At 36.6% G+C, this 15,591-nt stretch overlaps 1 protein-coding gene across 1 annotated transcript in view; it reads left to right on the top strand.

The window, feature by feature from the left end:
- The window catches only part of LOC126162648 (FERM, ARHGEF and pleckstrin domain-containing protein 1), a 707,909-nt gene that overhangs the window by 629,994 nt on the left and 62,324 nt on the right, over window positions 1-15,591 (top strand). Inside the window, exons 13-14 of the mRNA XM_049919284.1 lie at window positions 1,051-1,165; window positions 8,367-8,456. Of these exons, the coding sequence (XP_049775241.1) occupies window positions 1,051-1,165; window positions 8,367-8,456 (205 nt within the window). The remainder of the gene's footprint in view (window positions 1-1,050; window positions 1,166-8,366; window positions 8,457-15,591) is intronic.

The raw sequence follows: 15,591 nt of genomic DNA, 5'->3' as shown, positions 1-15,591 counted from the left end.
CACATCATATTTGTGACTCCTTTACTCAGTAATTGCCAAATTACAAATTCCTCATCAGTCATAGGAATTAATTGCCATGTACTGTTTCTTTTCACCTCTGGCAGTGATTTGTTAATGTAATGTAATGCTATGTTTTACAACTGTTTGGAGTTACGTTAAACTGTGGATCCTCCTAAAGCTGGTTGGATAAGTTAGCTGAAAGTTCAGCCTTATATTGGGACCTTTGCAACACTGTTGTTTTCAAACAAATCACTGGGCTGTGAACAGCTTCACTTTTTATCTAACTCATTCATAATTATCCACAACATTCATCTTTTTTAATAATACAGTAGAGTAATCGTTGCACTTTTTACTTTGTAAAGAAATTATCTATTTGGGAAGTATTTCATGACTTTGCAAATTGTCATTGTCAAATTTTTGTAGGAACTGACTTATGCATTCTCATTTTCAGAGAATATTTTCTGTGAATATATTTTTACTTGCAATTTATTACTGGGGTATGTCATTTTAATATGGTCCTTTAGTGGTTTGACACAATGATTTATTTGCATTTGTCTTGACCTTGCCAAGAAATGTCATCCTGTCATGCTATTGAAAGCTGATTGGCATGTTATCTGTGGTATACGATCTACAGAATTAGGTACCTTCATCCATTCTAACAAAATACAACATTAATTGTGTTTAATGATGTGGACATGATATCCAGTGACACTGCAGGACACAGTGATTAATAGACACTCGGAACTATGTTCCAGCCCTGACTTAGAAATAACTTTTGTTATGGCCTTGATAGTGCACATAGTTAACCCCCTTGCGTAAGAAATCAATTGTGATACAATATCATTACGCTCAAATGACATTTTCAGGCTTAGCTGTAAGAAGTCAAGCCTTTATATTTGAAATTTTTCTAGTGAACTATGTAGTATGAACATATGTATTAAAACAGCAGTGGTACATTTTTGTGCAATGTCATGATTAATGATATCTAAAATTACTGTGCAACAGTGCATTACATTTGTGGTGATTCAATCATTTGTCATTGTTTCACAGTGTAAAAGGTGATAACAATATAAAATCACCAGATGTCTCACCTGTGAAGAACATGAAGGATGAAACACCAAGTCAGAAACAAACGGCTGATGGTGAAGTTGAAGTCAGAAAGAAGGTAAGCTTACAAATAATGACCAATAATCTAATTTGCAGTTACTCAATAGCTTTAGTTATCTACAAACTGACTATTGGTAATCCTGTTACAGTAGAAGATAAATAATATCTGTCTGTTAAAAATGCACAGTTCTTAGAACTAGGTGAATAAGGTATCTTTTGAATTTTGACAAAGTAAACATCTGTAGACACAGGCTTATTTATGTGATGATAACTTCACCATTGAATCAACATTGGTGTAACTTGATCTAGTCAGGTGCCTAGGAAATAAAGTATGAGTGCTATGTTGGTGCAATTGTTTCAAATTACATTTATTTTCTTACGGTCTAAAAATCATTTCTGAAGGTCAGGAACGTACAATTGAGAGATTTTTATACTTGATTTGGAAAAAAATATATTGTGGATGTGTCATTATACCTCTAGATATCTTACCTTATATGTACTGTATAAGAAGAATATACTAATTCCAATCCCAGAGAAAGCAAGTATTGACAGGTGTGAAAATTACTGAACTATCAGATTAATAAGTCATGGTTGCAAAATATTGACATGAATTATTTACAAATGAATGGAAAAACTGGCAGAAGCTGGCCTTGGGGAAAATCAGTGTGAATTCCATAGAAATGTTGGAACACGCGGGATAATACTGACCTATGAGTTACCTTAGAAAATAGATTAAGGAAAGTCAAACATATGTTTCTAGCATATGTAGAGAAACAAAAAACTTTTGACAATATTGACTGGAATACTCTCTTTCAAATTCTGAAGGTGGCAGGTGTAAAATACAGGGAGTGAAAGGCTATTTACAATTTGTACAGGAACAAGATGGCAGTTATAAAGAGTCGAGGGGCATGAAAGGAAAGCAGTGGTTGAGAAGGGAGTAAGACAGGGTTGTAGTCTATCCCCAACGTTATTAGATCTGTATATTGAGCAAGCAGTGAAGGAAACAAAAGAAAAATTCGGAGTAGGTATAAAAATCCATGGAGAAGAAATAAAAACTTTGTGGTTTGCCGGTGACATTGTAATTCTGTCAGAGACAGCAAAGGGTCTACAAGAGCACCTGAACAGAATGGACAGTGTCTTAGAAGAAGTAATGAAGATGAACATCAACAAAAGTAAAATGAGGATAATGGAATGTAGTCGAATTAAATCAGGTGATGCTGAGGGTATTAGGTTAGGAAAGGAGACACTTAAAGTAATAAATGAGTTTTTTTATTTGGGGAGTAAAATAACTGATGATGGTCAGAGTAGAGAGAATATGAAATGTAGACTGGCTATGGCTATGTTTCTAATGATGAAAAAGTTATTAACATTGAGTATAGATTTAAGTGTCAGGAAGTCTTTACTGAAAGTGTTTGTATGGTTTATAGCCATATATGAAAGTGAATCATGGATGATAAACAGTTTAGGGAAACAGAGAATGAAACTTTCAAAATGTGGTGCTACATCACTTACTTAGCAGAACATAGTAGAGTGTTATAGACAAGAATTTCCTCTAACTATTGAGAGTCTCAAAATTTCTGACACAGATCACTGTAGCAATGAATATAGTTTGGAAGGTGTATCATTGTCCTTTGGTCTCAAGTCTCTATGATATTCTTGATGGAAATAGCATTAATGAGAATGGTGCTATTTCAGAGCAAACAGGTAACATTAATTATCCATATCTATTAGTTTAGATGTTTGCCCACTGTTTCATTGTATTGTATGGTTTTCCAGTTTCATTAGAGCTGAATCACATTATTCTGCTACATAACTTTTCAGCTCCCAAAAGACTGATTTATTTATGCAATTGCAACATTTTATTGGGGAGAGACCAGCAACTCAGATCTGATAATTCTGTATTTAAATTTCTGTCATAGTTGCATGCAATTTATACTGGTGGCTAGTTTTGTATGTAGCCATTCATTTTCATACAAGACCTGCACTAAAAGTGCTTATCAAAGCAGAATTCCACAGACATACTTAGGTAATGTCTACACAACACATATAATACAACAGATATGGAGTAATCTTATTACATGTGTGACACAGTCAACATCAGCTTCATGTGTTTCATCAGTTTCATCCATTGAATGTATCATGCATGTAGTAGATAATTCCATGTCTGTTGTGTGAATATGTGTTGTGCAGATGTTACCCAAATATGTCAGTGAACTTTTGCTTTGATACACGCTTTTAGTGCATGTCTGGTTTGAAAATGAACAACCACATTTGGAACTAGTTAACAGTACAAATTACACACAACTGTGAATGAAATTTAGATAAAGAATTAACTGATTTATTATGAATTGTAACTAATGTGTATTACCTTAATTGCGAGTAGTATATATGAGAATAAATACATCCAAAAGAGAAGCTTGCTGAGTCCACATGTAAGTTAAATCTGAGTATTTAATGTCACACTTATTTTTCATCCGTACTATAATAATGGGCATCCGTCCATCCTTGAGGGATGATTAGATTAGATTAGATTAATACTAGTTCCATGGATCATGAATACGATATTTCGTAATGATGTGGAACGAGTCAAATTTTCCAATACATGACATAATTAAGTTAATTTAACAACATACTTAAGTTAATATAACAACTTTTTCATTTTTTGTGTTTTTTTATTTTTATTTCTTTTTTTAAATTTTTTTATTAATATTTTTTTTTAAAATTTATATCTAAAAATTCCTCTATGGAGTAGAAGGAGTTGTCATTCAGAAATTCTTTTAATTTCTTCTTAAATACTTGTTGGTGTATCATGCTTGGTTTAGAGTCTGCAGCGTCTGCTGTGGCTAAAAAGTCCCACTCGAGAGTGGCAGTCCCTACTGCAGTTTGGACATGTGAAATTTGAGGGACTTCGAACAGAAGACGATCTGTCTCTTCGCTTTGTCCTCTTCCTGATTTGTTCCTGTGTGCGTTCATCCTCTGAGAGCTTGAAGCCGTTGCGCACAGTTACTCGCCACTTGACACGGTCATCTGCAATGCTTTCCCAGCGACTTGGATTTATTCTGGTCTTGGTCAGGTCTCTCTTGCAGACATCTTTGAAACGAAGATGCGGTCGTCCCACTGGCCTCACACCTTCCTGAAGTTTGCCGTACAGCAGCTGTTTCGGTATCCATTCAGGATCCATGTGCCTGACATATCCCAACCATCTTAGACGTCGATGACTCAGGAGTGCAAAGATGCTGGTTGTGCTTGCACGATGAAAGACTTCGGTGTTGGGTACTCTATCTCTCCAAGAGATCTGAAGGATCTTCCGGAGACAGCGGAGATGGAAGCTGTTGAGTCGAAATTCATGCCTAGAAAGAGTTGTCCATGTCTCACAGCTATAGAGAAGGGTGCTTATAACACAAGCGTTGTAGACTTTTAATTTAGTTTTTGTGGTAAGCAGTCCGTTGTTCCATACTCTGTTTTTCAATCTAGCCATGACGGATGATGCCTTTGTGATTCTGTTACTAAGTTCAGTGTCCATGGACAAGTTGCTACATATTGTAGATCCCAAGTAGGTAAAGTCATCAACTATCTGGAGAGGATTGCCATCAATGCTAATGGATGGAAGGTTGGTAGTGCTCTGCGCCATGATCTTAGTCTTTTGAAGGCTGATGAGTAGACTAAACTTTTCACAGGCATTTGATAATTTGTTGATTATATACTGCAGCTCATCTTCTGTGTTCGCTACTAGAGCTGCATCGTCGGCATATAACAACTCACGGATAACAACTGTATTTATTTTGGTCTTGGCCTTGAGGTGAGCAATGTTGAAAAGATTTCCATCAGACCTCGTATGTAGATACACTCCCTCCTCACAGTCTTCAAAGGCAAATCTGAGCAGAAGGAAAAAGAAAATCCCAAATAATGTAGGAGCTAACACACACCCCTGTTTCACACCGCTATTAACAGGGAATGCTTCTGATGTTTTACCGTTGAAGCAAATAGTTGCTTGTGTTTTCTCATGGAAAGAGACAATTATCTGTAGTAGTTTAGGTGGGCATCCAATCTTCTGCAACAGTTTGAAAAGCCCATTTCTGCTCACTAAATCAAACGCTTTACTCATCGGGACATAACCTTCTTCCCAGCTGGTTGTGATAAGTGAATATAAATGTTTGAGAAGAACAGACTTGTTATACTTAATAACCTCTGCAGGGATCCCATCTTCACCTGGGGCCTTTCTGTTAGCAAGAGAATCTATTTCTCTACTAAGTTCTTCCATAGTAGGCATTGCATCTAGTTCTTCCATAACTTGCATTTGTTTGATGGCGTCACATGCATCCTTGCTAACTTCATTCTCGGCTGCATACAACTCGAGGTAGTGTTCAATCCAGCGTTCCATTTGTTTGCCTTCATCAGTAATGACTTCACCCATCTTGGACTTCAGAGGAGCTGTTTTTCTGACAGTTGGTCCAATTGCTTTCTTAATACCATCATACTTTGCCTTAGCATTCCCAGAGTCGGCCGCTTTCTGTATACCTGCACATAAATTCAGCCAGTAGTTATTTGCGCATCTCCTGGATGTTTGCTGTGCCCTGTTCTTTGCTTTTCGTAGGTCATCTCGAGTTCTTTCATTTGGGTTTCTTTTGTAAGCAAGCAGGGCTTTCCGTTTAGCCTCAGTGACTGGTTCCATTTCTTCCAAATTTTTCATACTAATGTAGTGCTAAATATAATACCCATTAATGACATGGATTATATTTAAATTTTGTCATTATTCATTGCCTTTTGAGTCTTTTCTCCTTCCAGATAAAATAACTGTTAGAACATGAAAGTTAAGGAGTACAGTTAGTTATGCCTTGTTGTAGATACCAGAGCATAAATCGATAAATGAAAATAATACTGATTTATTGATACCATGTGAGTGCATGTGTGTAATGTGGAAGTTTAATTTGAAATAATTTAAATTCACATATGAACTCCAATAATATTGACATATTTTCTTAAATAAGTTGTTTTATTTGCTGCTATTGATAGGTAAATGCACTGTGTGATATTACCGTATTTACTCGAATCTAAGCCGCACCTGAAAAATGAGACTCGAAATCAAGAAAAAAAAAAATTTCCCAAATCTAAACCGCACCTGAAATTTGAGACTCGAAATTCAAGGGGAGAGAAAAGTTTTAGGCCACACCTCCAAATCGAAACAAAGTCGGTCCATTGTAATACGAGACACTATTTAGGTCGAGTGAATGACGATACAGCTACAGTAGGTTCGAGTCGTAAGCTTAGCAGTTAAGCTTTACTAGGTAGCCATTGCTATGCGTCACGCGCTCCGTCCGTATTTATACGGGTACGTTTCCTTTTTCACGTGCTTCGTCTGGTTTGAATTGATTGCTTATTTTGCTTTGATCTGGTAAGTGCCGTTCTCTTTGTTGTAGGTGTTTACGTCACTCCAAGCTGAAAATGCATTACTGTACTGTGTCATGAGTTGTTTGTCACATTCTGATAGTGCGTGTTAACGGTCTGTTGCCGCTCGCGGCATGGCTTGCTTTTGTGTGCGCTAACACCGCTTACAATAAAAAAAAAAAAAAAAAAAGAGAGGAATTGTCTCATTTGCGAAACAATGGCAAGAGACTGCTATTTGTTGTTACTTACACTGCTGCTTTCTTTGATAATGATCAACAAGAACCAAATAATAGACTGCTTTTGATAGAAGGCGTTCTGAACGAGAGTTTAGCGAAAATTTTTCTCCGTTTGAAAATCTTTGCAGACGCCTCTTTAGCACATTACATTCTGCACAGAAATTAGTCATCTTAGATTTAAAAATCGAGTCAATTGCCGTGCTTCATTTCTGACTGTATCACTATTAGGCATAAGAATAATACGAATATAAACATGACATGATATGTATATTCTTCCGCGTTTGCTGTTGTCTCACCCTAGTTTCGTAGTTTATTAGGCAGACAGGATTTAAATGAGATAGCAGCAAACACGAAAGAATACACGGCAAAATATTTATATTCGTATTATTCTTATGGCGAAGAGAATACTGTATGTGATTCACAATTCATAAAAGTTCCTATTAGCAACCATCTCTTCTCACAGGTAGCAAAAAATTCAGAACGTAGGGTTGACCATATTGACAAATCATCACAGTCTTGCCAGTCGGATTTTCGTAGTACATTCAACATTGAAATGCTGCTACATTCGAAGATGAACAATACGGAATTTGTATTTACTTCGTGGATAATGTATAAAATACAGTGATCGAAACCCTTTTTTTTTTTTTTTTTTTTTTTTTTTTTTATTTACTAACGCGGAGGTTTTGGCGCTAGTATTTATCTTTGTGCCAGCAAAGCATACCTATGCAGCGCTACATATATTCGACGACGGAAATCAGTTGTGGCGGCACCTACCAACATTTTTCAGAACTTCCGCGTACTTTGCACTCGATTCTAAGCCGCAGGCGGTTTTTTGGATTACAAAAACCGTAAAAAAAGTGCGGCTTAGATTCGAGTAAATACGGTACTGAACACAATATTGCTTGGAACTCATCTATGAATTCAAATTACTTTCCAAAATGTGGTCATTATTGTGTGATAATGTTTCACTGAGAAATCACTAATTAAACATCATCTTGCAACACTTCTAAAATTTTATCACTGTAATGCAGAAAATACAGCACAAACAATGGAAGATGCTGTAATTCTGCCTTATAGTGTTCCATTGTGGCTTGGCCTGTTTGTTATCAACGCAAATCTACAAATTTGAACTGACAGGATAATGGCAGTTACATTTGTTTACAAACATCACAAAATATGACATCATTTGATCTCACCCAAAAAGTTCAACAATTTTGGTTATTCACTGTCATCGCAATAACATGTAAGCAAATTTCATCTTTCTTCATTGTTTTCTCAGTAACATTTCAAGATTTAAATAAGTGGTTTTCATACAAATAGTGGTTTCCATACAACTTTTGCTTGCATAGTAAGTGGATTCAGTGAGTTGGTAGTGAGAATCTTGGGGGGGGGGGGGGGTGGACAAAGTTTATTAGGCAAGAATGCTTGTTATAAAAGCAATTATAATAACAAATGTGTTTTTGAATAAGCTTAAATACCTTTCTGTTGTTAAAAATGCAGGTATTTCAAGTCAGATTAAACTTTCCATCCTGCAATCTACAAACAATTCATTTTTGTTTTACTTGTATGACGTTGTGATCCTAGTCTGTATTTTGGGTCTTAAAAGAGAAATTATTACTTGTATCTTGTCTTTTTCAGAGATTTCCAATTGACCGTGCTTACTTTATAGCCAAGGAGTTATTGATGACGGAAAGGACATACAGAAAAGATTTGGAAGTAATTAACTTGGTAAGATTTTTGAAGAAATAAGTGTTTACTGTTATAATAGTGTCAGTTAACATATATGGAGGGCAAAATGTTGTTACATTTATACATTATTTTTTATGTATTACATATGGAAGGTTTATACCCAAACCTTCCTGAAAAGCTATGCATATAAGCAAGGAATCATGAGTGCATGTGTATATTATGCATGTTTTCATTCACACCTAAAATACATAATCATATTCTGGAGTAATTCTCTGACAGCATTGAGTACTTTCAGGATGCAAAAGATAGCTGTCAATTATTGAGAAGAATATTCAAGATTCGTGTAGACATTCTTTCGTTTTGTTCACACACCCCGTGGGGGAGGGGGGGGGGGGGGATGGAGAGAGAGAGAGAGAGAGAGAGAGAGAGAGAGAGAGAGAGAGAGAGAGAGTGAGTGCTACATTGTAACTGTGCTTTAGTCTAACTGTAATTTCTATGTTTATGCACCTGTCTCCCACTCAGTGCCTCAGCTATATAGTGAGGGGTTATCTGTGCTCCTTCCATCATCGAGTACAAAGTATGTGTTTAACTGATGTCTGTTAGAAAAAATTGCTCTCTTATTTGAGTCGTCTTGTGTTAGACGATGCAGTCCATAAGTACCCTGACATCTCATCATATAATTCTTTCTATTGTTTGCATTCCTGCCAAGACTTTCCTGTACTGTATTACTGTTCATTAAGGTACATGTAAGACCAATGGTCATTAAAAAGTTTCATACATTCATTCTTCCATAAGCAACAAAATACCAAGCAATACTTGCAGGGTACAGCATTACTCCTGATGCTCAATAAGTTAATGTATAGTTGATTTGTAGCACAAAACATGTATGTTTTAATTCCTAGTTCACCGATGAGAATGATATACGGTAGTAGTCATGAATGTTTTAACTCATATTCTAGAGTGTACACTGCTAAAGAAATAAAATATAAGCTTAGATTAAATATGTGTGAGATCATAAAGCATGCTGTGCTGTAAATGATATAATGAGTATAGTAAACAAACAAATACAGGAAGTAACAGTCAGCAACAGTCAGGTGACATAATATGTTTCCTGTATGAGTAGTTGGCGATTTCTTGCTGACCAGATAACGTTAGACATTAATATGTTCAGAAACCATTACATATTTTTAAGTTTCACACATTTCAGATTACTTCTTCATTGTTATGGTTCTCATTTTAATACTTTAAGTTGGGTTAGCTATCATATTGTACTGAGATGTGTAGGTGTTTGTTAAAACCACACGTAAATAACAGTTTGTAGGGCATGTGTACTTAGTTACAGTTGTGTGACTGTGTATGTTGTGTAAATCCAATGAAGGCCTTTTTGGCTGGAAGCTTACATGTTTGGCAGTCTTTTTCTCATGCTTATCTGTGACTCATCATTTCTGCTATATAGTAAATAGCAATCTAATCTTTTCATAACATTGTCATTATTCTATCCCGGATTTTCCATTGTTTGATTTTTTATGTTACTTACATGTGTTTTAGACATTGAATAACCTAAAGTGATATTAAAAGAGTTATATACATAGGTGTGTTTTCCAGCCTAACTTTGAAACATTGGATGCAGTTTCAACTAAACTTGGCAAATTGTGACTTCTCATTGTTCTTGCCACCCATCCAAAAACTGTATTGTTGCAGCTTTCCACACTAATTTTCTGCTGCACAAGTTTCTTCATCGCTGCAAAAACACTACAAGCTATATCCATTTGAGCCTTCCTACTGTGTTCAAGCCCTGGACTTCCCCTACAATTTTTATGCAAATTAACCACTCTTCGACATCTCACGACATAGCCTATCAACTTATCCCTTTTCATCTTATAGCTGATGTATTTAATATTTGATATGGACATAAACGAGAGTCAAGCTGCAACACTGGTACAATGTTGTTGGCTGGAACACGTAGCAGTGTGTGAGTTTGTGTGTTCTGTACTAGTTCATTCTGAAGAAAGATATTGTGTGAAAGCTTAGTGATGTTTTCAGTCTTGTTTGTGTGGCTATCAACTGCTCACAGCCTGAGCCATGTGGTGAGTTACCTTTGTTTATACTCCACTAGGGACTTTTTCTATCATATCGTATTCCTACTTTTAACCAAGTTCTGTCACGGCACTCTTCTCACCAATCTAATTCACTAATCTCCACTACTTAATCAACCTATTTACTTTGAGCATCCTTCTGTAGATGCACATCTCAAAACTATTTTCTTCTTGTCTTTTTTGTTTATCATACATGTTTCACTTGCACATAATGCAGCACTCCAGACAAATAATTTCACAGTTGACCTCTAACGTCTACCTTTATATTTGATGTTAACATATTTATATATTTCAGGAAATCTTTACTTGCTACTGCCAAATTATGTTTATTATATTCCCTCCATTCCTTTCACCATTGGTTATTTTGCAGCCCAAATATCAAAACTTACCTACTGCTCTTTGTACCTCATTTATTAATCTAATTCTGTCAGCATCACTTTACGTAATTCTGGTGCACTTCATTATTGTTGTTTTTGTTTTCTCAACTTTCATGTTACGTCTTCTTTTCAAGACACTGTCCTCTCTGTTTAAAAAAGCTCTCCTTAATTGCCTATGGCTTACTGTCAGAAGAAAAAAAAGATGCTATGAGAATAAAAAATACTTTAGCACTCATGGGTGGTAGTGGGGATGAGTAAGAAGTGAGATGTGAAAGTAAGAATAAATCTGGAATACCTAGATCTGTTGCAATCAATCTTGGTACACATATGAATAAATAAATCAGTTCTCTGTATCGTTACATGTCACTTCCCTGGTTATGCTGTTACTGCAGTCTTCCAGTTGCTGCCACCTGTGAGGACCTTCTCCTTTGAGTCCCAGCTCTATCTGTGCATCAGCAGACCACCCATCTCGTATTAAAGTACAGTCAACAGCGCATTATACTCCCGGTCAGCCAAGCCATGTACTGACAAGTGTCAAACAAATGACAAAATGAGAAGTTGCTTGTAACTGTGACCCCATGGCTTCCCAGTGATAAGGTTATTGAAACCCTCCCTGATTTACCATGCCTCCACTGTACCAGTTCACAAGTGAAAGATATTGAAGCACAGAACAAAGTGCACAGACAAACTTCGAACAGTTACAGATCCCTTATGAATCAATCTCTGTATCTAATCACACCCACAGATTTTATAATTTATGAATATTTTACTTAAACAGGTAAATTATGTGCTGTTTCACACAGCAAACACTAAGTACCAGTTCACAGCATTTCTGACTGTAATTATATCACAATTTTTTTTTACTAACAGATACTTTCCCTTGCTAAGACGTTTTTTATTTTTGGCCTGCTCACAACTGGCACCATCCCCACATACCTGCCTCAAGCTCTAGGTGCAACTTTCATTGCCATATTAAGAAACAATCTATTGACCCCATAAGCTCTCTTCCTACACACCAGTATAATTCCTGAATACAATTACTGAACAAACCCCCAAAATAACGTTGCATTTACCCAACATACACCATAATTCCTCCAAAATTTCTTACAAGTACACACATGACAATAAGTAAATATACATAACAATCTCCCAACATACTTAACCTGTTACTCATATACAACTGAGATACTGAAACACAAATTTCTCCATTTGTCATTACAATATCACTTGTCAACAACAGTCTTAACTCTTGTCACATTCCAGAGACCAAATGGTTTCTTTGTATTAGGGCAGATGAGCCTGTATGCATTTAGGTGTGGACATTTGACAACCTCTAATGGCCTGTAATAGAGTTCAAACAGTTTTTTAATTTCGCCGTCGATGCTGCTTTATTTTACTGTAGTCCTGACTAGAACTTTGAGAAAATTCCACCTTTTCAGCTAGAAGGTTTCCTGGCCTATTACCCATCATGACGTCATAGGGAGAGAAACCAGTGGAGCAATTCTTCACAGTATTCATAATGCCCTCAAATACAGGAACATATCCAGCCCAATCACTGCACCTCTTGCTACAGTACATTCTGCGTAGTCTACCTAGTTCTCGCATGAACCCCTCGGCTGGATTACTTGCTGGGTGGTACACCAAGACATGTGTTGTGTCCACTCTCTCTATGAATTTATAACACATTCTTGAAACAAATTGTACCCCATCATCTGAAAACACACTTTTACATTTATGCAGATGTTCACCCAGTTGAAGCCTTCTCTTGATTGATGAATACTGTACCCCCTTTGCCTTATTGTCTATTGTTCACCTGCACATGACTCCTCATACCTCTCATTTTTCTTGTGCAAATGTGCCATCACTTTATCTCCCTTTAATTCTTCTTTAACTTTTATTCCCTTTCTGTGCCCTCCGGAATTAAAATCCAAAATTATATCCTTCACCCCAATGTTACAATCATATTGATACAGAAAATCCATGTGTAAAATGATGTTGATTGATAGTTGTGAAATGATAAAACAGCACACACTAAAATGATAATTATTCATCATAAAGTCTAAAATGAGTTACTTTCTGATGGGCTTACTTCATGCCCCAGTTGCAGTCTTGATCTTTACCCCACTTACTATTACCTACACTAGATTCATACTTCTTATTTGTTGCCAAAAGCATTCAGACACAGCTGATATATTTGAGCCAGTATCCAGCAGTGCTTCACTTTCAACATTCATTCCCCACTATTACCTTAACAGGTTTCACCTTCTGTACTTTTTTTACTGTTAACTCAGTTCCCTCCATCAAATCACCCTCAGTTTCCTCCCTTATCTGTCAACACCTATTCTCATATTCAATCTCCATATCCCCTCTAAATAAATCATTAAATTGTAATTTTTCCTCCTATCTATGTAATTATGTAGTTCTCAATTCGTTCGAGCAATCAATCATTCATGATATGAAACACAATCATAGCTCAGTCACTCACAATGATTCAGAAATTTTACTTGTTAGAATGAAATCAGGTGATGATTCTTCTTCTCTGGAGGCTCGTGCTTTGCGGCAGTCTGCTAATCTGTACAAATAAAATGCCTCGTAATTTTGGGAGCTTTGTATAATCAGTCGGGAAACCTCAGATCAAGCGGATATTTGGCTTTGATGAAGTTTAACCTTCCGAAGAAGTGATGGAGCTCTCGGGTTATTAAATGCAGGTTCGTATCCAGTCTTTCGGAAGTTCCCTCCTGATTAACAACTACGCAATATATCGTTGAATATAATTAATTCTCAAATGTCAAATACACACCTTGTGTATGAAGGAGCAATATATATATATATATTTCCCTTTTAATCGTACAATTTCGTATCAGTTATCTTTTGTCATAAATCTCAATATTCAGATTACAATTCTTCAAACCAAGCTCAGGTTAATCGGCACGAAGACAATCTCGGAAGCTTTTTTTCTAACAACCACCAGAGAGAGTACTACAAAAAATAATTATGCGCTCATGGCATAGCTATTGTATGAAACTACTTTGCACATGGATTCTGCGAGTATGAAGATAGAAAATTAGTCAACGTCATTCAAGCGTAGAATTTTATCAGAATAATTCATTGAATATAAAGAGATATTACAAAATATTTCACTTGCATTCCCATCATCCAGTTCATCTATCTTTCTAGCTACTTTCTGGCACCAACATCTAATGGACATTTGCATCTGACACCCAATCATTTATATTATACTCATGTTCCTCCTTTCCCATCCATTCACTGCTGTTAAGAATCATACTTAGAATAACATGATTTCCATCTTCCTTGAATACAAATATTTTTACTTCATTTACTGAGCAGGTATTGTTACACCCTATGTCTGCCTTACCACTTCCTTCCTTCTCCAATTAATTATTCATACAACTTATATCACCTTGCAATACCTTTGGTAACATCTTTTACATGTACTAGATCATTACGATATACATCATCTGCCCCCTTTGTGATAAACTCATTTACAATATATGAAGAACTCTTGGGATTTGCTCTACAACACTGTCAGCAATACTTTTACTTATTAGTTTTCTAACAGGCTCATCTCCAATTTCCAGTCCCATAGTATCTTCCAATGTAGCCAAACCAATTCTGTTATCATCCCCTCTATGCTCCACCGTCTCATCTCTGTCAAATAACTCCCTTATGTAATACAATTCGCTGTCACTCACATCAGTGATACTTTTCCCATTTAATCTTTATTTCTCTTAAGTTTCATAAAACCTCCCCACATGTCAGTGCTACCCAGTACAGCATTCATCTGGCATATGAACAACTTCTTCCTTTCCCTGTCATTATTGTCTCCCCCTCTGGTCCTATTTACAGCATAAGTCATACCCGCCCTTAAGTGAGACTCCATCTAGTTTTCCGTCTGTCCCCTTTGAAATCTGCACCTTGTGGTCTCTCTTGCCTGTGTTCATTTTCATTTATTCCAGGTGGATAGTCATTTCTATCTCCTTCATGGTTCCTTTCTTCTCTCTTCTGCCTGTTTCTCCAGCTCCTGCCATTGTCACTCTGCCCATTCCTATTACTTGAACACTTGTTCACATTGTCATTGAAATTATTTCTATAGCAGTTACCTGTATTCTGATTTCTGCTACCCTCCTTGCATTCTACCAGTTTTGGTTTATAACACAATGCCGTGTTCATGTTCTCAACAAAGTTCAAAAACTCTTCCACTGAATCAGTAGGGCTGTGTATTAGATCCCATTGTAAGTTCTCTGCCAGCCTTCTTTTTAATGTTGCTGTTTCTGTTAGTACTCCTAATGGTGTATCTAAATGTATTAGTTTTTATATTAAAAAACAAAGATGCTGTGACTTACCAAATGAGTAAGTGCTGGTAGCTAGACACAATAGAAAACATACACAAATCTCAAGCTTTCACAATCCACAGTTGCTTCATCAGGAAAGAGGGAAGGACAGGGAAAGACGAAAGGATGTGGGTTTTAAGGGAGAGGGAAAGGAATCATTGCAATCCCGGGAGCGGAAAGACTTACCTTAGGGGGGAAAAGGGACAGGTATACACTCGTGTGCGCGCGCGCGCGCGCCCACACACACACACACACACACACACACACACACACACACACACACACACATCCATCCGCGCATATACAGACACAATCAGACATACGTAAAGGCAAAGAGTTTTTCTTAACT

This window comes from Schistocerca cancellata, chromosome 2 (genome assembly GCF_023864275.1).
Source record: "Schistocerca cancellata isolate TAMUIC-IGC-003103 chromosome 2, iqSchCanc2.1, whole genome shotgun sequence".
NCBI lineage: Eukaryota > Metazoa > Arthropoda > Insecta > Orthoptera > Acrididae > Schistocerca > Schistocerca cancellata.
The sequence above is the reverse complement of the archived record's forward strand: the minus strand, read 5'-3'. Positions and strand labels throughout refer to the sequence as shown.